Raw genomic sequence first — 27152 nt, forward strand, 5'->3', positions numbered from 1 at the left:
TTATGTGCATTTGAAATGGACTTAATCAAAGGCTCTCTATCAAAATTCCAAAGTTAATGGGGTACAGGGAAATAAAATTTTATATCCAGCCTAGTTTAATAATGTAAATGCCTTAAGGAATGAGTCAGTGAATACATCAGTAAGAAGGGATGATTGAATACATTAAAAAGAAGGGAAGATTGAATACATCAAAAGGAGTGTGTGTGTGTGTGTGTGATTTGTATGTCTGCAGTGTGACAGTTTATAGTGATGTCTAGCACTGGAGCATCATGCCACAGACATGTAGCATGATGTCCCACCCAGTCACATTATCCTGACACTAGGCCGACCAGTCCTAACACCAACCTCTCAATGCTGAGCGCCAAGCTAGGCAGCTGTTAGTACCATTTTTGTAAGTTGTTGGTATGACTCAACCGGGGATCGAACCCACGACCTCCGTATCCGAGGCAGACTCTCTAACCACTAGGCCACCGGAGCAGTCTACATCAAAAAGAAGGGAAGATTGAAAGAATACATCGACGAGAAGGGATAATTGGAATAGTTAAAGGAAGAAACATGCTATACAGTAAATTGTAGGATGAGTTCCCTGACCTCTGTTTCACTGGAGTAATCAAAAAAGTACTGCCTCATACAGGACAAACGGTTGCCAAACTTTGTCTTGGAGTCCGGAAGGTCATAGTGTATAACCACGGCTGCATTGCTGACTCGGAGCTCATTGACAAGTTCATCATGACAAACTGAAGAGAAAAATAACCAGGATCAAAACACTTTGGCATATTTGGCTGTAATAATATTTATATGGGGTATTATAATTCAATTCATAATAAATCCATGTATCCATGTAATAGTCCGTGTGATAGTCTTCTATACAGTGTACTAGAATTCAATACATAATAAATCCATGTGATAGTCTTCTATACAGTGTACTAGAATTCAATACATAATAAATCCATGTGATAGTCTTCTATACAGTGTACTAGAATTCAATACATAATAAATCCATGTGGTAGTCTTCTATACAGTGTGCTAGAATTCAATACATAATAAATCCATGTGATAGTCTTCTATACAGTGTACTAGAATTCAATACATAGTAAATCCATGTGATAGTCTTCTATACAGTGTACTAGAATTCAATACATAATAAATCCATGTGGTAGTATTCTATACAGTGTACTAGAATTCAATACATAATAAATCCAAGTGATAGTCTTCTATACAGTGTACTAGAATTCAATACATAATAAATCCATGTGATAGTCTTCTATACAGTGTACTAGAATTCAATACATAATAAATCCATGTGATAGTATTCTATACAGTGTACTAGAATTCAGTACATAATAAATCCATGTGGTAGTCTTCTATACAGTGTGCTAGAATTCAGTACATAATAAATCCATGTGGTAGTCTTCTATACAGTGTGCTAGAATTCAATACATAATAAATCCATGTGGTAGTCTTGTATACAGTGTACTAGATTTCAATACATAATAAATCCATGTGATAATTTTTAAACAGGAGGTATCAGATTTCATACATAAAAAAAATCCATGTGATAATATTTATAATTTGAGGTATTAGAATTCAATATACAGTGGCCCCCCTCATGAATGCTCCCCACCACCACCCACATTTTATGGCCAGTATCCCTTGGCACCAACAAGTTTGTGTTCAAAAGTACCATTCTAACACGACCAGCTGTCAACATATTAGTGCAAAAATGTAAATTTTACCCCTCACAAGAGGCCACATTTTATTTTAATGTGTCCAGAATCAATATTTAATTCATACGATATAGTAAGTAGTCCAATTATCTTTCCCAAGTCAGGTTTTCGTTACTAAAAGAAGTGATGGCTAAAGTACATGTACCACTAAGGTTAAAATTATATAATCAATGTCGAAGTTCACAGGAAATGGGGTCAACAATGTTGGGATCAAGTTTTAAGCTTCACACAATGGTTGTCTTATTTGATGATTACAACCAGATGTAATTGTCAAGATCATAACATGGTCAACAATGGCTAAATATATATTTTGAGGATTAACACACAGAGAGAAATTAACTTTGAACAAAACAGGGTACCAGACAAAGAATGAAAAATCACATGACAGTACATGTATCAATTCCTTAATAAACAAAGCATTTCATCAACTCTAGAAAAGTTTTGTCTGAATAATTAAGTTTCAGTACTGAGCAATTAGCAACATAGGAATAAATTATTACAAAACTTGAACATGTCATCACACAAATGGAGGATTAATATTTAATGAAGAAAAGAAGAAGAAAAAGTAACAGTTATTTGACTTTACAACAATGGGGAGGATGCTGAAAAATTTTATGTTGGGAAAACTTAAATATGTAACATTGTAACAGGTAAAGAAAATCTTCTGCCACAGTGGGAAAATGGAGTAAATAGAAAGATAATTATTTTAAATGCCAAGCAATGTATATACCAAGATTTAAATCTCTGAATGATTTTAGCATGCGCATGTCAACAACACCTACTCGCATTTCATGCTTAAGAATAAGAGTATTCATGAATGTTAATATGAATAAGTCAGTTCCTAAGACAAGAAGAACCTTTTAATAATTAGCGCTACATGTACTTTTAAATGAAGATGTGAAATGATTTTAAGGGCTGTTCTAGTAAAACAGATATCCCCCCCGGGGACAGCACTTCAAAAAAACTTCTGTAGGAGGTTGTGTTTCAAACTATTTTGATTCTGACAGTGGAAGGTTGGTTAGGAAAATCACCTCTGTGGTGGGTTGTCTTAACAAAACGAGAAATCACTGGTGGGGTTGTCAGAAAGAAAAAAACCGAATATATATTTAAAATCGCATCTATCCCCCTTCTTACGGTCTAACGTGAATAAAACATTGGGTCAGAAAATGATACCAGTACAAGCGAGTACGTGTAATATGTACGAATTCGCGTACTTTTAAAGCGGTGATATGCATTCAGCAAATTACATCAATGTCGCGGATATAAAAAATGTGCTTTGCGCAGTATGCAATATTTATTAAACTTTTAACTTTAAAAGTGCATTTCGCGATGTAATTCGTGCTGCCACAGCTGTCTCACAACACTTGATGCAACATCCAGATCTCTGGATACTTCGGTTCAACATGAATGGCTGTTCAACTAAATTTGATTGATTCAATGGGCCCTGGAACAAGCATTTTATGGTAGTTTTAGCCTTATTTTCATCATGGAAGTTTTACAAATGTGTGTTTTGAATAAGGGCCACAAAGGAAATCAAAATGGCTGAATCACAATACGGTTTGTCCTCAGATGACGTTTTCAGTCGGCAAATACTGGCTGGTGATAGCTATAATGACAATGAATTTCATGTATATCGGTTTGTTGGACATTGGGAAAATGTCACTGGAAATAACAGTGTATGATTTTGAGCCCAAAATTAATGCTGAGTGCGATCCGATGTATGTGTTGGATGGACAATATGCCGGTTATATTTATTCAAGATACCCATGTCTGAACAAGCAGACATGGGAATGTTGGACTTAAAACCCTAATACAACATTATGGAAGAGAAAAATCTGGCATAAGAGGCAGCAAAACACTGATTCAAGGAAGTGAATCTTTGGCAGGGTTCATGTTAGTCAAAACTGACAGAGGTCTCGGAAACGCTTATAATTACACGTATTTGTACGCCGATTTTTTTATTAAGTTGGGCGGTAAAATTCAAATACTTGCCAATCCTGCTTCAGTCACCTGCATAGTGGGAAAATGTGTTGATCAGTTAGCTGTGCTGATATTTACAATGGCATAATTTAGTGGCTGAAAGCCCCCCCCCCCCAAGTCGTCACCATTAAAAGAGTACATCAGAAGAACATGCTGCAATAGCCAAGCGGCAAGATCAAAGGCTTTGACTGGCAGCTGGGTGGGAAAATCTACTGATATTTACAGTGCTTGAATTCAGAAGCAGAAAGACCCAGAGATGTACATGTGGTCATTTATAACAGTACATCAAATGAACAACTTTAGCTTTCATTATTTTGTTCATTTCCAAGTGTAATGGAATAAGCAGTGCACGTGACCTCGGAATCATGACATGTAGAGACTTGGACTTGAATGAGTATTTTGGGGTTCGACAGCAAACTGACGAAGATTGTAATGAGATTCAGGAGAGTGCTAAAGTTGCTAGAACTGATAGTTTGGATGGGACAGTAGCCAAGTGTAAGAAAGTGTGTGATGCCTAGCTTAGTGCTTTGAATAAGACCTTCCTTGGACCAAAATCATTCAGACTCACTCTGATTGACAAACAAGAGCTATGTCAGTGTCATACTGAATGTAGAAGTTAAACTCTGGCAACCAGTAGTTCTTATAATTTGCATAGTTTTCTGGGAGAGGAATACAACTTTTGCTGGTGGGACTCATATTTTTACCAAAATGGGAGCCATGGACTCTTAGTTTTAAAATCCTAACGAGACCTTTGGTTCAAAACTGGGCAGAAATTATTGCCATATTACAGTGTTGTTAGGAACAACAGAATAGTTGTACAAGATGTATTTTTGCAAAGTTGTAGAACTAGCGATCGTATTGTCACCACATATTCTACTTAAATAATAATATCATTCTTTCTGTATATTCCTATCAGTATTTTCCCATTGGTAGTAATTTTCTGATCTGATGTTGTTCATTTCTTGTGCAATTTTTACACATCAAGAATTCTCACAGTATCATTAAAAAACAATGTAATCTGCACCAAATTGAGTTGTTTGAGAAGAAATTAAATTTTTTAACCCGAAAATGACTGAAGCTATGACTTCTTGTATTAAAGTCTCACATTAAATAACATTTGAAGTAGCCATGATAGTAGTTTAATCTACAACTGTACTAATTTCACCTTAGGTATATCCAAATCTTGAATGTGATGGAGGAACATAGCTCCAAAACAAACACATCAGTTTTAGAACTTGTTCATTGACTATGAATCAAGTATCCAAGTCCAGCTGAATTGTTAGAATGTTTTTAATTCTTTTGACAAAATCATAATTAGCTATCAAATATGGAGTAAGCCTATGCTCTTTCTGCCATCCCAACCAAGACCCCACCACAACCACGTGACCATGCCCAATGACATCACATTAATAATCACTATACAACTAGAGATGACATCTCTTCGAGAATTTTGATTTCAGTAGAGCCTTAACAGTGGAACAGTAAGAAAGAGTGACAGATATTTAAGTATTAGGGTGATATTTAACAATGGCTATTCCTCTTGCCACCACTTCCTCACTGGAGATCACACACACACAAAACTTAGAGTAAATCCTGAAATCCTGGCAGCATCCCTGCAGGGGAGATAACTTGACTATTCGATTTTATTGGTCTCTGGTTATCCCATGATATTTCTGTTGCTTGAACATTATCTTACAGTGTGTCCAGTCAGCATGGTCGAAAAATGCTTACAACCATTGAGAGTTGTTAAAGGACTCACATTACTACAGATGTGAAAGAACGAGAACCATACTATAAAGCAGTGAAGATAAAATAGAGTATGTATGGGTTTGACTGTCCCTGATTGGTTGATAATGAAAGTAAGAATTTAGTAAAAACAATCTTTTGAGAGCTTGTCCTACTTGTAACTGAAAAAAGTGAGGGACATTGTTTTATTAACATAATTTCCATCCCTTTACAGACCTGAATTTGGATGACACATTACTGAAATCAGCAGCTGACTCTTTGGTGCAGAATTGAAAGCACACATTTCACATTTGTACAGATCCAGAAAATGGTGTGGCTTCTTATGGTTTTCTTTTCACAAAACCTGTCGTCATAGATGTGTCTATACTGATACAAATTTGATCATGAGCACTCAAAATTTTAAGTTACTGAATTTTAATGTCATGGTGTCTGCACAGGTTTACAGTGGGAACTGAATTAGTACAGAGAGTCCTGAACTCTTGAGTTTTGTGCAGAAATATGGAATCCAAGCAGAATACATCCAGAAATGTAGAGGTTTTCAATCTTGAATTTAGTCTCCCCATTGTGTTTCACACTGATATGCATATTGACAGAACAGTTGTATAATAGTAGGAAAAGTAAGTGAGAAATTTAGATACATATCATAAACAAGACACAGTATGTGGGGGGACAAGATCATAAGAACAGGCTGGAATGGAGAAGTATAATAAAAACAATAATGAGTAGAAGTGTGCCTCTTTTTTATATGTGCAATATTATTTTCTCAGCTTCTGTAAGAAATTTCATCAAAAGGAAGACAATAAAGGGTGTACAGTTAACTAAACCAATATGAATTTAGCAACTTAAAAGATGTATCAAATCAATTTTAACCTTCTGGTCTGTTTCTGTCCATTCTGGTGATATGTCCACTGAATCAGTATGGTTGGAAAATTATTTGGCAAATTTAAAAATTACATACTGCAAATTTCAAAGATTGAAAAATCTTTTGGCAGATTATGATTATACACTACTTCTGCCTGCGAGATGTGAATAATTTTATTTCTTGGTTTGGTGATTGTGGTTGTTGCTCAGTTCAAATGCATCATTGAAAAACATTGATGCATCCTCATACTTTGTTACAAATATTTATTACAGACGCATATCTCCAGGTATCGGTGAATATAGCTGGAATAAGTTATAACAGTTCTAGTTGGAACAATGGACACTGTTGGAGAAACTTTAAGTGAGCTAAAATGTAAACTTTTCGGCAGTGTGTGATGCAGGATTGCTCAAGACTTTTCCATCTCATATGCTCACCATGAAAAATCCATTTGTACCAACTGATGATAACTTTAAGGTAACTGTCAAAAAGGTATAGTTGATGATATTCAAAGGTCTACAAAAATTACTCTAGACAAAAGTTATAAACTCATACAGCAAATATGATTCACTAGTACCTTTGCTGCTGTTGCCACAGTTGATTAGTTGGTTGATTTAGTTTGGTTTATTTTTTTGTGGATTATTTAACAATATTATATTAGGTGGATGAAGAACCCCGAAAGACCGCCAACCCAAATTGGTTGATCTGTGACACAAACTCACTCTGTGAGATGTGCAAGTGATGTAAAAGCAAGCACCTTAGTACACTTAGGCACATGGAGTCACTGTTGATTTGAAGTTTATCTACAACAGCCGAAGTCATTTAGACATGAGATCTTGGGTTTCGGTAGATCACTGTGGCCTTTACACTATTTTCAGATGAAGAGAATCTATATATGGCAGCCAGTTTTACTGCTGAAGAAAATCGAAGTCCTTTTTTGACCCCAAACACCACTTATGTAGAACCACTGACCTTCAACAAGTAACTGGCAACATTCTCATTTACACATTGGAGGCAAGTAATCACATGACAAGCATCTTGTACCACTGCCATGGAAACCCCTCAGGTCTGTATCACAAGACAAGCATCTTATACCACTTTGCCGGGAAAGCCCCTCAGGCCATAGGTATAAGTCTCATATGAAAGACTAGAAATGGGAGATAGAACCTGTGACAACTGGACTGAAAGTGTAGAATGTTACTGCTAGGCCATCAGTGATGATGATGCTGTTGACAATACAGTTAACTGCAATGACATTGATTTTATAAGTACTCTGGGAAAAATGCTTCTTGGACTTTCATCCATTTGTTAAAATCTAACTTATGACATAAAAATGTTTGACTTGCTATATTTTTTTAATAACTTTATATTAGTCTTGCAACAAGGCATAAAAATAAGACATCGGTAACTGAAAAAGATGTTCTTACAAGAAATGATATAGTGTAAAAGTAGACAAATAATGCAACATCACTTCCACAGGCATCAATGGTGTTTTTTTCTTCTGACAAATCATGTATTATAAGTTTACCAAAACATTTATTGAAAAAAATAATAACAAGGAATCACGGAATCTGACCACACATTTAAAGATATACAAGATTTAACTATTATTCTAATCAAAAGCAGCATGCCTGAGAAAAAACAAAAATAGCAAGACATAATGATCACTTTAGTTAACACACAGTTTGGTAACGATACTAATTCGTGATTTCTGTATTAGAATAGAAATATCTATTATAATATCTGTATTCATGGATGTTAAATTAGTAGGTATTAAGGGACTGATCAATGACATCTACAAATAATAAGCCACCATGAAAATCTGTGATTTCAGAGTATCAGTGACATACTTGGCTGACAGACAAACAAACAAAATGACAAAAGATTGATTATAATGAATGAATACAAATAACAATATGCAGTAGATTATATGATCTATAAGAATTCAGGAGATTACCTCCAGCCAGCTGTCATTTAATTAGCTTCTGTCCCCAACCCAATGTTAAATTCTCTTCTACTGCCCACTTACCCATAGCCAGAAATTGTTAAAATAATATGCTTCTGTAAGGGGGTGCTGTTTTTCGATTAAAACACATCTGACGGTGGATCATTATTTTTTTTAATTACTTCTGGTGTGGGTTGGTTGAATTTGAAAGTGCCTTCCCCCCATAGGGTATATGTTTTACTGGAACAGCCCTAAGTTATTTATAGCTTTCTTACTACATAAAATTTATGACTAAATATAGATAAAGAGTTTTATTAATATTTTTATTATGTATAATGCACACTTATTAAAGATACAGGAAATAAATAAATAAATAAATTTGAAGAAAAAAAATATTATTGACGAATGTTCAGTATTTCCTCCGAAAATTTATATAATAAAAACTTAAGGTCATAACACTTACCATCAAGTATTTTATAAATAAATAATCATAATGTACTGATAATTAATTTAAAAATGCACTTTCATTTTTAAAGAATTAGTTAACTTATTTTTATGATGTTAGTTTATACTTTCACTAATTAAGTTATTCTGCAAAGTGGAATAATACAAAAATATTCTTATCTAATTGTAATCAGGGGACATAATTCAAAAAATAAAAACAGAAAGAAATAAAAAAATTAAAAAAAAGAAGAAGAAAAGGATTAATGAATGTCATATAGTGTTTTTGAATTTAGACCTTTTGGATATACCGTATTAAGACAGTGAATCCAATAGGTTTCTTTTAGCAGATGTTCCATCTCAGAAACAGCTTTAACAATAGGTTGGAAGGAGAAATCTTGCAAAGTATGGGAAATTCAGTTAAAATGTGCGGCAACATGAGATGAAAATAAGTGATCGATATAATTTTTTACATCTGATCTATGTTGGTTCATACATTTAGACATTTGTTGACTGGTTTGTCCAATATATTGGATGCCACATTTTTTGGCATGTGATCAAATAAATAACATTTGATGTTGTACAATTAGTATCACAACGCATATAAAGTTTCTTTCGTATTATTACTATTGAAAGAAGTATTTTTATTAATAAAAGAACAGTGCGAACATCTAGGTCTATTACATTTAGTTGATGATCCTATTTTATATGATGTTTTTTTCTAATTTAGAATTAGTTAGGCAATCTTTCAGATTTTCAGTCCTTCAAGATTACTGCAGCTGTTAAGTGGTGGCAACTGTAATTGATGAGCCATGGATTACATTTCTTTTGTTTTACAAGATTACTGAAGGTGGCAAGTAGTGGCAGCTAGGATTTATGAGCTATGAATTACTTTTCTTTGGCTTTACTAGACGAATGAAGGTGGTGAGTGAGACACCTAAACTGATGTGGTTTTACTATTTCACTGTATTGGTGAGTGAGGCACCTAAACTGATGAGCTATGGGTCACATTTCTGTGGTTTTACTACTTCACTGTATTGGTGAGTGAGGCACCTAAACTAATGAGCTATGAGTCACATTTCTGTGGTTTTACTATTTCAATGTATTGGTGAGTGAGGCACCTAAAATAATATTAGTCACATTTCTGTGGTTTTACAACATTACTTGCCACTCAGGTCATCATATAGTATGGGCTTTTCAGAAATCAATGCATGGTAGGCTGGAAGGCATTTCCAAGACCACAGAACCCATCAAATGTTGACTGAAGTGGATAAAATTCAACCTTTAGAACAGTCTAGATTACACTGACCAACCATATTAAATTTTAATTAATTACGGGTCTTCCAACAATTCCATTCTCATACAATCATTTCTGGAAAAGCAACTGGTACCATAAGGTTACTTACTAAGCACTGGGTTACTGGATATCCAATCTTCCCTCACTGACTCAATGTCTTCCAGACTCATATCAGGGTGTACCAGCAAGTTGTATATACATATTTGTGACAGCAACTGAATACAGACAAAAAAAAAATATCAATTAAAGAATTTTCTTGCAATTCTTATGCCCCACCATAGTTGTGCTAGAGGCATATAGAGTGCTATTTGTCGATCAGAAAACATTTATCTGTCAATTTGCTTCAGTTTAGTGTAAAGGTCAGTTTTCAGGATGGGCATCCATGCTTCAAAAACATGTTTTCCATTTTCACATACTTCCTAATCCTATATTTGCAGAAGACTGCTCCAAAGACTTATAAAAATGAGAGAAAAAAAAAGAGAGAGAAAAAACTCTGGAACTTATTTCTCCATGTCATTTCACTTGGTTGCCTTGCTATCTTTGATCACATCTGTGAATGACTGTTTAATTATATTACTTTCATAATAATCTTTAATGAGTTGACCTGACACATGACTGTGACCATTAGCTCTCATGCAGGTAGGATTTGCCTGTCTTTTAAGTTCTTTTTATTACACCTTGCTGATTTGATTTAATACAAAGACAACATTAATGTGACAATACAAATAGGTTTGTTCTTAATTGAGTGTAACAATACAACCAATACTTCCACAGATGGAGATCAAACAAGGCTGGCAATTAATGAGGTTCTCACAAAAATGCCAATTGACAAAGCCATGATAATAGATTAACATCTTTCAAGTTTCAATACATGAAAGCATATTGCATTTATGATGATAATAATAATAATAATAATAATAATGAGGACTTCGTATAGCGCCTAATCTTTAGCAGCTCTAAGCGCTTTACAACATTAGACAACACCTATAAGATAAAAAAACATAATGATATGATTAAAAAAACAAACACCATGAAATTAGAAAATAAAAAAAACATGCTGAGTATTTTTAAAGTAGGAAACATTATTAGGTCTTTAAGTTTGTTCTTGCAGTCGAAATAAGTGAGTTTTGAGAGCACTCTTGAATGAGATCACTGTGTCTTTGTGTTTATGTTCAGTGGGCAACTCATTCCACGATGCTGGGCCCTGGTATGCAAAAGAACGCTGTTCATATGACTTTGTTTTCATAGTGGGAATAATGAGTATACGATTGTCAGAAGAGGAGCGTAAGTATCTTGCTGGTGTGTGCACATGGGTGAGGTCGGATAGGTATGTTGGACTAGACTCCAACAGTGAAATGAAGCACAGAGAACAAATTTTGTGTTTGATTCTGGATCGAATAGATAGCCAGTGTAGGGTACAGAGCAGCGGGAAGGTGTGTTCTGATCGTGATACTCTAAGTATGATCCGAGCAGCTGTATTTTGAACTTTTTGAAGTTTCTAGAGCAGATATTGAGATGAACCAGACATAATTGAGTTACAATAGTCCAGTCTTGAAAGTACTAATGAACACACAAATGTTTTAGTGGCATCAGCTGAAAGATATTTGCGAATTGAGCTGACGCATCTCAGCTCAAGATATGCAGCCTTGCATATGTTCATGACATGTTGGTGTAATGTGAGAGTACTGTCCAGAGTAACACCTAAGTTTCCGACTGTGTGAATTTAATGTTGGTGTTGCTGATATTTATTGTTTGAGGTAAAGGATGTGAATAAGAAAGTATTTGTGTTGTGATCAGAATGGCCTCAGTTTTATCATCATTCATCTGCAGCTTGTTACATGTCATCCATGATTTCACATCAGAAATGCACCTCTCTACACCTTGAATGATAGCATCAACTTCGGTTGGGTGGCTAGATTTGTATATTTGGGTGTCATCAGCGTACAATTAGTGAGACTGTGGTAGATGATCTATGACACTTGAGAGCGAATAAGTGTATAGAATGAAGAGAACGGGTCCAAGAACAGACCCCTGTGGAACACCACAACATAGATCAACTGGGCTGGAGTGTATTCCATTTCAGATACAATTTGTGTCCTGTTGACCAAGTAGGACTTGAACCACAGTAAGGCTTTATCATGAATGCCAAATACATGCTGGAGACGGTGAAGTAATATATCATGATCTATTGTGTCAATTGCTGCAGACAAATCAAGGAGGGTGAGGAGTGTAATCTTTCTGCTATCCAATGCAGAGAGAATGTCATTAACTACATTTAGAAGAGTAGTTTCAGTACTGTGGCAAGGGCAATATGCAGATTGAATTCAGATGAGATACAAGCTGGAATAGAACAACCTAAGATTTTTTTATATGAATGAGAGATTAGAAACTGGGTGGTAGTTCTTTAAATCATTATCACCTAGTGTTGGTTTCTTCAGCAGAGGCTTTACAATGGCAGATTTGAAAAATGATGGGAATTCCCCAGATGAGAGAGAGGTATTAATAACATCAGTTAGTGAAGGTAATACTGGATCTAAGCACTCAAGCACCAGTGATGTTGGAACTGGATCAAGTTCACATGACTTTGGTGCACTCTTCATCAGGATTGTACATACGAAATCCATAGAGACAGGTTCAAATGCTGCCAATGGTTGCTGCTCAAATTCTGTATCCCAACTGTATGGTGACGACGAGTCAATTGAAATTGTGGTGTTAAGCTTATCTCTAATGATCTGTACTTTGTCACGGAAGAAATCTGCAAACATGTCCGGACGGTCGACTGGAGAGAAGGTAGTTGGAAGTGGTGTACATTTGTTCCATGACATTAGCTTGTTAGTAATCTCGAAGAGTTCTTTGCAGCTGGAACTTTCCATGATCTTAGTAGTGTAGTGGGCTGATTTTGCTGCATGGACTATATTTGTGACATTCTTCTTAGCGGCTTCATAGATTTGCTTATAAATAGTGAGTCTGGTGTAAAGCCAAAGCCTCTCAGCTTTATGGCGGTCTTTTTTAGCAGTGCAAGCTGGTCCCTAACACTGCTATACCATGGAGAACACCTCTGAATTGATACTCTGCACTTGGAGCTGGGGCATGTTTGTCAAGCAATGAACGCAGGCAGTTATCGAGTTGTTCTGCTGTAGGAGGTAAGCAAGTTGTTAGGTTTGCTTGGATGTCATGCATTAGTTTGGTTCTATTTATCATACGGAGGTTTCTCTGAGTAGCAGATAAAGGTGGAGGGTTAGGGACTGATATGTCAAGATGGCATATAATGCAGAGGTGATCTGATGCAAGGTCATGGATACCAGGGAGGACCGTAGAATGTTATCATCAGGTCTATGAAGAATCCAGTCTAAAATGTGACCATGTTTATGGGTGGGTTGGTTAACTGACTGTTTGAGGTTGAAAACATTAATGGAATTTATGAGTTTTGATGTGTTTGAGTTTCCGGGACAGTCAAAGTGAAAGTTGAAATCTCCAAGAATAATCAGGTTGCCATCTATCGAATTTCCATACTCCAGGAGATTTGGAAGCTGCTCCAAAAAGATAAATTCAGCCAGCTCATTTTTTCTACTAGGAGGAGGGCGGTATAGGCAGAAAGAATGGACTGACATTTGCTTCAGTTTGAGTGTGGTCTGGACTAGTTCAAACGATGTGTGGTCGAAATTGAATGTTGTGGTGTGGTTAAGACATTTGATCATGGAGTTCTCTGTGATGACATCAATTCCACCTCCGCGAGAATTACAGGGGAACGACTGGATGGAGTAACCAGTGGGTGTTAGACCTGCACACTTGGGCTCATCGCCTGATTTTTTAGCCATGTTTCTGTCAGGAAAAAGACGTCAATATTCTCGTTGTTGATAAAATTAACTATTTCTGTGTGCCTTTCCAGTGGTTCTACTTAATGGGCATTGAACAATGCAATACGCAGAGGTATCTCTTGGATAGTTGACACAAAGGTTGATGAATTAATAGGGATTTGAATTAAGTTACCTAATTAACAGTCTAATTTTTTTTAAATTGTTGAGCTGAAATAAGGGAGATAACTGGAATTTTTCTTCCTGTTCTATGCCGGCCAGCTTTGAAACGTTTCTTTTTTCACTTCTGTTTACTTTAGGTAATGATGAATGTAGTCCTAGTTCATTTAGTCTTGAGCACAATGTAGTGTAGACAGCCAAGGAGTGATCATTTAAAGCAATTATTGAGGGTCCATCATAGCATAAACGAGTTGACTGGCTAGTATCACATGATGGCGGTTTGTTCAAAAACAGTGGAGCAAGACAGCTGAGAAAAAGTCTAATTGTTCTCATTTCCAAAACAAGGAGATGAAGAAACACATATGAATTGAACAGCCAATACATAATGAACACAATAACATAGATGAAGACAGGCAACAAGCACAAATATCATGAAAACGGCACTAAAAAATGGAACAGCTGCTTCAAACCGGTTAAGCGATAGCAGCCTTCTTGTTTTTCAAACTTGTTTTTCATAACACTGAAACCAAATTAAAAGATAGAACTAAACCAAGAATTTCACTTGTCAAAACTTTATTTCATTGGTTTTGGTTTATTAAAGTCTTGCCACCAGTAGGGCTTAGTGATGTTTTCATTGACATTTAGTCAAATATTTTTACTCAGCGATAATGTTGTTTGAAGAAAAAAAAACATGAACAAAATATGACATTGTATTAAAAGTTGAGAATTTCATAATGTTGATTCCAATTTCAGGATAATATCCACCACTTATGACAACAAAAATGCAACAATATATCAAAGTTTCATTTACAAATTTTTATTGTGATTTTCTTCGTATTCAGCAAATAAGGGCCAATTTGTGTGGAATTTCCAAGCACAATGGATAGGAATATTTTCCTTTTCTTTTGGAAGCAACACATTTCAATGTCTTACATGTAATCTCTAATACCAAGGAATCATTATAAATCTTCCAATTTAAATTAAGGTTTAGAAGAAAAGAAAAAATTCTTTTTAAAACTAGTCTTTGTGTCAATAATATCTCTGCCTTGATTGAATATTATCAAAGTAAACTTGCTCTTTACATACCAAATTTGTTAATTTGATATGCAGTTTATTGTAGCTTTAATTATTTATCAAAATGAAATAATGAAAATTCCAAATGTGCTGATAGGTCATTTGATGGAATTCACCGCCTGATCTAACTTTTCTGGGCTCACTCATTCGCAGCCTGATAGGAAATGATTATTAATTTCACAAGTACAGACTGCTAAAGACTAACTTAGTTGGAATAACTTCAATACCTTTTTAAACAAATCTTTTCTCTGTCTTCTAAAGTAAGTTGATTTGGTTAAGATGAGTTGTCATCCCAATCCCGAAGATTATGTAAAAACTCATAACGGAAATACCCTATAGTCCAGCGCTCTCAATTTATACACTACTCAATTTATACACTACCCATCTATGTATGCAGCAGCTCATACACTACTTTTGCTACACTTTGTTACCATGTTAATATGAAAAATGTTGAACACTAAAATTTCTAAAGACATGTCTGAACAACCTGGGTATCAAGTGTGATTCAAATATCTGTAATGACTTGCTCTAGAATAAAAACATTTATAAACAGACATAGCAGTAGCACTGAAAATCTTACCCCAAGACAAATCTGGGCTGACGGAAAATCTCTCAGATTTCTAGCTTGCCAGAAGCAGAAACTGGAAGATGAAAGCTATGCCTCCCTAATGGAACCAGGTCCACTGCAGAGTTTAGGAAGGTTAAGTCAGGCCAACAATGAAGACACATGAGCAAGAATTCTGTCTATTATTTCTGGGCATAACAGAACTCACCCCAGGCAGGTGAGAAAGTTGTTGTTGTTGTTGTAGTGTTTAACGCCATTTTTCAGCACACGATAGGCTATACATGGCGGCCAGTATTAATAGTGGAGGAAGAACCCGGGAAAACCCCAGTAAGAACCACCGACCCTCGAGAAGCTACTGGCAAGCTTTCTCACATATCCACACTGGCCGAATCTGAGACTCGAACCTACGCAGACAGAGGTGAGATGGCAATGATCCGTAATGGAGAGCGCTTTAGACCGCTCGGCCACTCAGGGCCCCAGTGAGAAAGTTCATTTGAATGTAAATGAAATCCTAAGATGGAATGAACTTTGATTTCTCTAGGTTTAGCACAAATCCTAGCAATGTCACTGTGGACCAGCAATAGAACAAATAATCTTTTCATGAAGGCTGTCTTCAATAGGTAGTGAGATTTGATATGCCAATATTAACATAACCAAGGAATGCATTTGGAGGAGAAAATAAACTGCAGGTATACTTATGTCTACAAAACTTTTGATGACACTCATATTCATTTCAAATGTTGAAAAATGTTACGGACTTGTTTAAGACCGATGACGCTGGACTTCTCTGAGCTGAAGATGATGATCTTGTTCTGGTCCAGGGGAATGGTGTCCATCAGTGCTAAAACCTGCTGACTTCGCTGATCAGTCTTACACATGTGTACCACCTAGTATTAACGAGAACGATGTATTATTACATATTAAAATCAGTCTTACACATTTGTACAACCTAGTATTAATGAGAACGATGTATTATTACATATTAAAATTAGTCTTACACATGTGTACAACCTAGCATTAATGAGAATGATGTATTATTACATATTAAAATCAGTCTTACACATTTGTACAACCTAGCATTAATGATTGGGATGGATTAATATATATATATTAAAATCAGTCTTATGCCTGGCCACAATGGTATAATATACATATGATTGTCAAAAAAAGGGGGGGGGGGGGCAACATTTACCAGCTATATTGTGCTGACGAAGTGGGAGCTAAGTGCCTACCCAAGGTCACACCAAGGTAGCTGACCCAGACTGGTCTAGGCAGGTAACATACTAGTATGATTCATGTGGACAAAAAGAGTAATCCAAGCAGAAAAAGAGTAATCCACATATAACATAATAAAATTCAATGAACATATGTACAAAATGATTTATTTACTCCTTCTGGTCTTTAAACGTCAATTACTGCTTCAAATTTTCATATACAGCACACTGAGCTTTAAAACTCAAGTCTGTCATACTGCATTTCAAAACACTTTGTATCAGCTGAGATTAAGAATGTTTTACACACCAGTAGATAACCAAGTGCTGGGTTACAGAGCCTGGATCTGAATTTAGTTTTATTTTTGATAACAATACTGAACAATCTCTCCAAGGCAGCATTAGAATGGTAAAGAACCAATATTCCTTTCATAACCTGACAAAGAAGAGGAAAATATATCTTCCAGTTATTGGATCTTTAGCTGGGAAATAAGGTACCACTGCACATCAACTCTGTCCGCATGAAGTATTGTCAGGTAGAATGCCAACTTGATACTTCAGGGGTTCTCCTTCTAATTTATCAGCAGCCTTTCCTACAGCAAGGTGTATCATATGACAGGGACAACCTGATATGTACACTGATGGAAACATTTTTCAAAATATAGAATGCAACTCCTTTATGAATTTCCAGTCATCACTGATGTATTATCTGCTGAAAACCCCCTACAGTTCTACCAACAAATGTTTATTAAAAGCATTATCAAGCAAATAAAAAAAGTTTTCTCCAGTGAAATCTACTGTTAATGCCAGTAACGAAAGAAGAGCACTCTGACTCTGCCCTTTTCATTGTCCAAGTCTCTTACACAGACTGGGTAAAACATTTTGTCATCATAATCACTGCTACTGTCTGTTGCAATACTAAACGGCCCAATTTTCATGGCTTCCGCAATTTTAAGTAAATCATCTCCTGCTAAACACCTAACAATATTTGATGATTTTGTTCTTGCATATACATATTTTCTGAAATTTTGGAATCAGAAAACATCCTTTTGAACAAAGGACCACCATAGTCTTCTACTGCTAGGGGCAGTCTGTGTTCTATTAAGAACTCGGTAAATAACCCCTCTGCATTTTTATTAGTTCTGCTGTGAAAAAGAAATTACAAGTTACCTTAGTATCTGAGTTAGTAAAACTAGCTAATTCAAGGTTTCTTTCTTTTACCATCATGACCAATATTAAAATCCTTTCAACACAGACTGCAGTGGGTGTGAAGCTGCCCTAGAATGAAATGCTGTATTGTGTAATTCATGTATTCATCCTTGAATCGGTTCTTCATCTTTTACTAATCCATCTGTGAAATTATTTGAGAAACATTTTTGCTCTAACACACACATCTACTAGAATAAATCTGACTTGACTTTTAGTGCCAAATACCCACAGATTGTTTCTGTATCAGATACGAATTAGAACAAAAAATCTGCAAGCGAAGATTAAAAATTAGAAAACCAGTCTGTTCTCTCCTAACTAAGCCATACAGCTGCTATAAAATAAAAACCGAGGTCGAAAGTTTGAAAGTAAAACCAGCATGTTTCTTGGAAATAGGGCAGCTGCTATAAATAAAACATAATACTGTTAGGAAAGTGCATGCAAGGATGGACAAGCATACTCTTATGTCGTAGTTACGTAGATGACGTCTTTTCTAGAATACAATCTGAAAGATTAATGGAATGTTGATAAAAATAAGAAAGCACATTATTAATTTTTTGGGGAGGGGGACACACCAAAAGTGTGTAATCCGAATACGTTTACGTGTAAGGCATAATTAAGTGAAAAAAAGTATAATGATTATGCCAAAAGCGTAATGGCTGGCATATATGAGGTAATGAACAGATGACCTTTGGAATAAAAATCTGATGCTCTGCCAAGTGAACAACAATTTCTCCCTGACCTTCAGAACGCTGACCACAAAATCCTAACACTACTGAGGCCAACATTGCCAGCTGAGAAGGGATAAGCAAAGATATCCCAAGTGTTATTGTCAGTTATTAAAATCAATACATTTCACAACTTAAATTATACGTGCCCATCATGATCATTAGAAATTTGCTCAAGATGATCACAGATGAGCAGTCTTATTTAAGATATAAACAAATGCTTTTTTACTCAACCTATGCAAACAACCCACTGCCCATCAGTTTACATATCACGTTGCAACAGTAGTACATGCATTTTTTATGTGTAGAAAAGATTAAAACAGAGAAATGAAGACAAATGATACGGCATGTGAGCCAACTAGAAGAAACTGTTCACCAAAAAAATAGAGGATATCTACTTTTTCTGAACAGATATAAGGAAATATTTCAGGAGTGAAGCAGAAAGCCAAAAAGCCACTCATGACAATACAAAATATGACAATATCATGAGGGAAATATTTCCTTACATTGACTCAATGATACAAATTTCCTTGCTATTTTGTATGGTTTAAATCTAAAACCTTCAATTTTGCACTGATTTGTTTCTCCACTTTAAGTAAATGTGATTAATGACTGCATTAGTCTATCAATATAAAGAAGTTCTGAAATTTTTCAATAATTTTAGACAGCACCTTTTTTAAAAATTTAGATTATAAATATAATGCTTCAAATAGTCTGTTTTGTCAAATTAATGAACACTCATGGGGTAGGGATACTATACAAACATGCCAGTACTGTCAAATGGACTTCAGGGCATAACTTCATTAAACAACAGATTTCATTTAACAACAAACAGATTTAACAACAAATCTGAATGATTGTGAGTTTACTAGTAAGAATTGTGGTTTCAAGATTTGTTTATTTCTGCACTCTTAAGTAATTGTTTGTGCATTAATGAGAATTAAAATTTGTTTCTGAGTGTGTGTGTTAATTGGATTTTTAACATACCTGTAACAATTTTTCAGTGCGATTTGGATTTTTTATGTAGCTTTAAATAAACATTCAGTAATATTGGTACAATGTCTAAAGTGTGGCAGTGTCCCACCCAGTCACATTATCCTGAACCAGGCCAATCACTCCTAACACTAACCTCTTAATGCTGAGTGCCTAGCGAGGGAGCTGTAAATACCATTTTTATAACTCTTTAATATGACTCAGCCAGGGATCGAACTCGAGACCTCCTGCATCTGAGGCAGTTGTTCTAACAACTAGGCCACTGGAGCAGTCATATTTGTTCCTGAGTGTAACAGGTATGTAATACAATATAGATGATACAGAATACTGAATTGCAATAGGTCATGTTCATACACTGACAATTTGATTCAGGTGGAAAAAGTTAATATATGAAAGCAACTTTTTATTCATTGGAGTTCATTTTTAGTTCTTAGCTTCTTGATGATTCCTTCTCATTGATCGCCTAAATGTATAGTACAGGGTCAACAGTCTTGACATATTTTAATATCTGTTCATCCTAATGTAGAGACAGAGAAAAATGGATGGAGAGAGTGAAGGAAAGAAGAAAAATTGAAATAAACCTCAGTATGGAAATACAGGTCTGAATAACTTACAGAAGGACAAGTATACTTCTAAAGGGAAAAAGAAAGTGGTTTCAAAAGTGATATCATCACTGTGACAATATCATTTTCTTCTCATATATATATATATATATATATATATATATATATATATATATATATATATATATATATATATATATATAAAATTCCAATTTTTATAAATGAAACGGATTTTCTGCAATATGATTGGTTGTAAACGGTCACGTGATACTGATCTGGAATTTTTTACACATCGATAAATTCTGGGACTACTTTCGGTTTTTTACTGTTTGCGATATAAATAAACATTGCAGACACATCATTGTGAAACAAATGTTTCATCTTTTAAATTTTTTTATTCAGCAAATGACAAAGGGTTAAAAGAAATAATAGCAACAACTGAAGCAGATGAAAATGGATTTGTCTATAATGTGATGGATGTTACAAACCCTGAAAATGAAACAGAAAAGAGATTGATAAATTCCCTCACACAGTACCCCATGACCTCAGTCACCCTAGCCATCCACAACAACAACAACAATAGCATGGGAACTGGGTCCGTCAATTTTGAGGCCGCTGAGGGATATAAACCAAGATTATCTGAGGATGACTTAAAAGCTATGGAAATAAATCAATACTCAGAGGCTACTAACGAAACACAGAATGGGGTATTGGCATTTTCAATGGTACAGTGTGACCCTGCTATAGCGCGCTCTGTTATAACACAAATTCGGATATAACGTGGTCGTGGTGTGGCTCCCGAAATTTCATATACTTGTATTTTTCTTGTGCACAAAAATATTCTTAAAAAGTAAGAAAAAATGTAAAAAGTTGCTCATCATTTTGGGGAAGAGATCGTGTATGAATAATACATGACGATCGTGGCCTGGCTCCTGAAATTTTATAAGCATTTTTCTCCAACACGAAAAAGTATTTTTCTCGTACATGAAAAAGTAGTTTTTTTTCTTCTTAAAAGTAAGAAGAAGAAAAAAACGAATAAAAACTTTATTCTGGGATCACATAGGTCTTTGCCAATGTTGCAAACTTGGATTGTTTTTCTTTATTGGCTGCAAAACATACCATGTGGCATTTTTTATTTGTTGGCGACATTGTTGGCTGTTTAAACTTTTATATACAACCATTGGTTTGGAGTGCAGAAATTCAGAGGCCCAATGAAAGGAAGCTGCAAACTGGACATAAAATGCACTGAAATTTATCTACTGTTACATAAACAATTTCTTTGTCCATACTGACAAACCATCTAAACAGTGCATTGTTATATCATAATCCGCTTATCCTGACATCTAGCACGAGTTCTGTATGTTGTGAAATATCCGCTTTTTTGTTGTTGACATTTCTGGTAATGGAGATCAACCGGACGAGGCATTGTCTCGTAATCTGTCTTTCATCGGATTTTTGGCCGCTTGCTAGTAATTAATATATTTACAAAGACTGACATTTTTATGTGGATGGTAAGTAAAATTCCTCTTAATTTCACTCAGAATTAAATCCTTCAGAACACTCATGTTCTCCGTAATAATCCCTGTTGTCAGAACACCTGCATCTATCATCCGTTGACCCTTTGTTAATTTTCAGACGCATGCGTGGAAGGCAGCATCACGCTACTACCACAAATGTAGAAAAAAAAAAAAATACATCTTATGTACTGGTTTATTCAGTAGGCATGGAGGGACAGTAACTAGAATAGTCTAAGTGACGGCCAATTCCTTTTTTAAAATGTACCCAGATAAAATAGTTTGCTGAAATTTCAAAGGAAATAGATTACCTTTGAAGCACTTACTGTTATGAAAACGTACTCAGCAAATGGAAAAAATGCCAGTCTTAATCATGCAATACAGTTATTTGATGTTGCCGCCACAATAAGAAATGGGCATTCATTTGGTTCTCGAAAGCTGTCCTTCAGCGGTGACTTCAATAGCGCATGCACCCTTCATCAAAGAAAGCCGATTACAATCATTCAATAACAGCAAAGAACTTTTCTTCAAAGGAAGTCAGTACCAAACTTAAATAAAAGTGATGGAATCTGATGGATTTTTGCATTTTCCAATGTGACTGGAACACGTTAACTGTGCTGTGAAAGTTTCTTTTTTGTAGGGAAATAGTTTATGCCAATGACGGCTTAAAATGCAAACTAACTTTTACCAACTTGGAACATACTTTAAAGTAAATGTGCTTCGTCATTCGTTACATGATTGTGCTATGTTTTTCTACTGAATTCAGACCAATATGACCTGTTACAAAATTAATATTTTAAAGCTGTGTGTGCATATTTTCGATGGAATCACTTGTATTGTGGATTTTATGTATATGATGAGGTTCGCAGGTGAGTACACGGTGTTGATACAGTGGAACCCCGCTATAACGCGATGATCGGGGTCCATAAAATCGGATCGCATTAAAAGCGAGGTCGCGTTAATGCGGGGTTTTACAATATTTAACTTTTTTTTCCGAGAACATATACGTGTATACATGTACAATGATCAAAAGTCGGCTTATCATCAGATGAAATATTAACTGGAATGCATTAATTAAGATATATTCAAAATAATCGATGGCTAATATATTTATAGGTTATTACTGTGCATTAAAAACATTTACTAATTTTTATTTGTTTGAACGATAATACAGATTGACCGATAATACCAGACTATCGCTATATCATGAAACGTGTATCAACACCGTATGCTACCGTGCCGTCGTGGCATGCAGTTCATCCATAATGGATGTAATTTCATTGAAAATCGTACAGATTTAAAATATTCAATAATTTTCTAATAGTCTGAATTCGTCGTGTAAAATATAGGATGAACAAAATATTGAAACCATTTACTTGCCGTCTGATATCGTACGGTCATTGCATGCAGCTATTCCCGGGTCTACATACGGTGTCTGTACAAATTTCATACCGCTAAAATTTTATCATATGCGACAACTGCAAGAATAATTAACAATCAACGCATGATTTCAGCGTGCAAATAACTTTTATTTCAGATTTTGTGAACATCAAAAGAAACGTGAAAACTGCTAAATTAATCGTTGCGCAAAGTGCAAAGTCAGTGTGGTTCCAAATTTAAATTTCATCATTTCTTGAAAAATATATCCAATGACGTTTGCTTCTTTGCCGCGAACTGTTGAGTTCTAGCAAAGTCAAGAATGTTTCTTAATTGAAGGACTTTGACGCTGTCAACATCTTGTGTTTCCAGCCACCTTAAACTTGCTTCTAAATGTACTACTGCTTCAGACACTTTTGGTGGGGGAGTTGGGGTGCCATCGTCATCGTTATCATTATCGTCACTGGTTTCAGGTTCTGATTGTGCAGCTTCATTCTTCCTGCTGACATTTGTAACAATTTCGTCATCTGATATGTGTTCGTATATAGGGCAGATGTCATCTACTGAATACCAGTTAAGGATATCATGATGACTGTGCTTGTATTTTTTGAGTGCTTCTTCTGCTAAACGTACGTCGTCTTCAGTGAATCCTGTAAATTCAAGCTCATCGTCACTATCATTTTGTGTCGAGGGCGTAAAAGCTGGCCCAAGACCCTTTATCCAGCATCGTTCAATGCAGCGTGCAGTGATAGCATCCCAGGCTTTACCTCCAAGGTGACATACTTCTTTTAAGTTGAGTAATGCCAATGATGTGTCAACGGATGCGTTATTATCTGCTACCATTCCCTTTATCATTTCACGGCGATAATTTTGTTTAAATACGGAAATTATGCCTTGGTCAAGTGGCTGGATTTCTGACGTAGTGTTTTTCGGGAGGTACGAAACTTTGATCTTGCCATCACTGCTGACAAGATTTTCCGCTGGGGGGTGGGCAGGGCAATTATCCAGCAGGAGGAGAGCTTTTTCCTCCAGCTTGAGTTTTCGTAAATGAGCCCGAACATCTGGAACGAATATTTTGTGAAACCAGTCGTCAAATATGGAGCTATTCATCCAAGCATTCTTGCTGTTAGTGTACTGAAATGGAAGTGCCTTCATATTTACATGATGAAAACATCTGGGAGCTTTCGATTTTCCAATCATCAGAGGTCTGACTTTGTGGCTGCCAGACTTGTTAACACAAAATAAGAGAGTCACTCTGTCCTTCCTCTTCTTGAAACCTTCTCGTTTGTGACTGTCAGTCTTGGTTGCATGGGTGCGATCGGGTAACATTTTATAACATAAACCAGTCTCATCGCAGTTGTAAACTTGGTTGGCTGTGTAGCAACCGTCCTCCAGCAACTTTTTAAGCCCAATCGGGTAGGAATTGGCAGCCTCTTTGTCAGCGGAGCGGATTTCCCCAGACACAAGAACTTGGCTGATAGCGTGCCTTTTCTTGAATCTGTCTAGCCAGCCATTACTCGCCTTAAATTTGGAATCATCTCCATTGATACGGCGATCAAATTTCTCTGCTTGGGCTTTCAGAATTGGGCCAGAAATTGGAACACCTTCTGAGCGAGCTTGTACAAACCATTGGTACAAAGCTGAATCTAGGACATTGTCATTAGCTAACTTAACCCTTTTAAGCTGTAAACCAGTTTCCTTTTCAAGAATGTTGGGTAGACTACGGAGCTTTCCTTCATCTGTTTTCCACCCTCGCAAAGTGGACTCGCTGATTCCTAGATCTCTGGCAAGCTGAGTTTTTTGTTTGCCCTTCTTTAGTTGATCTAGGGCATACAGTTTCTCTTTAGCAGAAAACGACTTGCGTTTTTGAACTTGCTTTTCCATAACAGTAAAATATTTTTTTATATAAGCAAACAATGTACACAGATAAAGCTCGATAACTAAGTAATGAAGGCCTGCAATGGTTACGAATCACTTTTTATATAAAACAAAATTAAGCTGAACGGATGTACAATTTCATACCCTTTTAATTTACAGATAATAAAGTGGATATTATTTACTTTCAACTGTTTGTTGTTTGATCACACCGCCAAGTACAGCATACATGTTGGCGGCTTTCGTCCTTTGATGTTTATTAAATTGTGCGACTCTTGTATCAACCACAGCTTTGTCTGCTGCTTGGCTGTGATTGCAGTTAAATAAGAAGCCCATGTCGGCTATTGTTTGAGCAACGACTGTATACAGAATTCATGGAAGACAATCACGAAGACGATTTACTGGCTTTACTCATGGATCCGTAATAAGTAACACTTCCGATAATGTTTACTTCGGCTTAACAATTCAGAAACCTAATGAAACCAGTTTTCTCTTCTAGAGTAGAATACGGAGCTTCACCACAACCTGTTCAAATTGATAAATTTCAGAAGCCAAGCGTTGTACACACTATTTCTCGTACATTATATATATCGTATTATTTTAGAATTCATACACGATCACTTCTCCAAAATCACTTAAAGAACCTGGATAAATTGTTAAGTTCCGATCGTTTATTATTAAAAGTCATACGCGAATTCTTCCACCAAATTATAATAAACGTTTTACACACTATTTCTCGTACGTTAAACAAATATTTTTACGGTCCGATAAAAATACACGTAAATGAATTTCAAATTTCAGGAACCATGCCACGATCATATTATTTTAAAAGTCACAACTAATCTCATGCCCAAAATGAAGTTAATTTCTTGTTTTGTTTTTTTTACTTTTCTCCAAATTTTTTTTCTCCATGTGTGAATGAATATATGAAATTTCGGGAGCCATGCTACGACCGCGTTATATCCGAATTCGCGTTATGGCGGGGCGCATTATAGTGGGGTTCCACTGTACTCTATTCGTGCTATACATTAGACATTTATATATAAACAGGATTCACGTATATGTACCAATTCATGGTTCTCTAAATAAAGTAAACTATTATGTCTTCTGTTTTCACTACAGGTGTATTTCTCATTTAATATGCATCAATTCAAGATGGTAACTGTGCCGACGAAGCACGTATTTTACCGCCCGCAATTATTACACACACATCCAATTTTTTTTGGGGGGGGGGGTACATCTTCTTCAGCTAACTGACTTGGTTGCATATAACACGGTTTGGTACATAACGCGGTCGGGTTTTATGGCTCCCAACTAACATGTTATAGCGGGGTCACACTGTATTTTTTTAATACTTTTTTTAATTTTTTTCTTATTTAAATAATGTGAAACGTGTGTGGCTGTTGGTGGTTTGATGAATATGACCACTTACACAAAAATAAAAACAAATATTTATGAGACCATTAATCAAAGACAGAATAAAGTTTTGAAATGGTAAAACTACCGTTTCCAGTAATATGACTTAACACCATTGAAATATGTATATAATAATCCATAAAAGTAATTATTTTGCTAATTTAAATTATTTAGGATATGTAGTCATTAATTCCTTCCAGCACTCCATTGGAACCAAACAAAATATATGGCCTGTTTTGTGAGCAACTCTACATTTAACAACTGCACATTTAATTTCAGATTAGATAACTGAAAGGGTCTTGTTAACTATTAATGCCACTGATGAAAAAGATACAAAATGTTATTCCTGTATAGGACATACTATAATTAAAAAAAAGAATGTTATTTTTTATATGAAAAGAAATGTGCTGACACCACGGGTAGCCTTTGCCTAAGATGTAAAGTATGAAGTTGCCGAATAAACTTAACTGTGACAGTAGTTACATTTCATTTGACATTAGATCACTGAATGGGTCTTCACAAGTATTAACGCTGATGAGAATGATATAAAATGTTATTTCTGTATACAATTGTTACCTTTATGTTAGTGTAATAATGTAAATGATAAAGGAATCTTATAACATCTGATCTATACTCAAATTCATGGCTTTTTTTTTAAATA

General features: G+C 35.6%; 1 protein-coding gene across 3 annotated transcripts in view; it reads right to left on the reverse strand.

Moving 5' to 3' along the window:
- The window catches only part of LOC149785851 (putative ATP-dependent RNA helicase TDRD12), a 313410-nt gene that overhangs the window by 166800 nt on the left and 119458 nt on the right, over positions 1 to 27152 (reverse strand). For all 3 annotated transcript variants that reach the window (XM_089979811.1, XM_089979813.1, XM_089979812.1), the window contains 3 exons: positions 16367 to 16495; positions 10105 to 10210; positions 592 to 737 (listed from right to left, as the gene is read on the reverse strand). In XM_089979811.1, the coding sequence (XP_089835937.1) occupies positions 592 to 737; positions 10105 to 10210; positions 16367 to 16495 (381 nt within the window). The remainder of the gene's footprint in view (positions 1 to 591; positions 738 to 10104; positions 10211 to 16366; positions 16496 to 27152) is intronic.

This window comes from Sinohyriopsis cumingii, chromosome 13 (assembly GCF_028554795.1).
Source record: "Sinohyriopsis cumingii isolate HCF-2022 chromosome 13, ASM2855479v2, whole genome shotgun sequence".
In the NCBI taxonomy this organism is placed as follows: Eukaryota; Metazoa; Mollusca; class Bivalvia; order Unionida; family Unionidae; genus Sinohyriopsis; species Sinohyriopsis cumingii.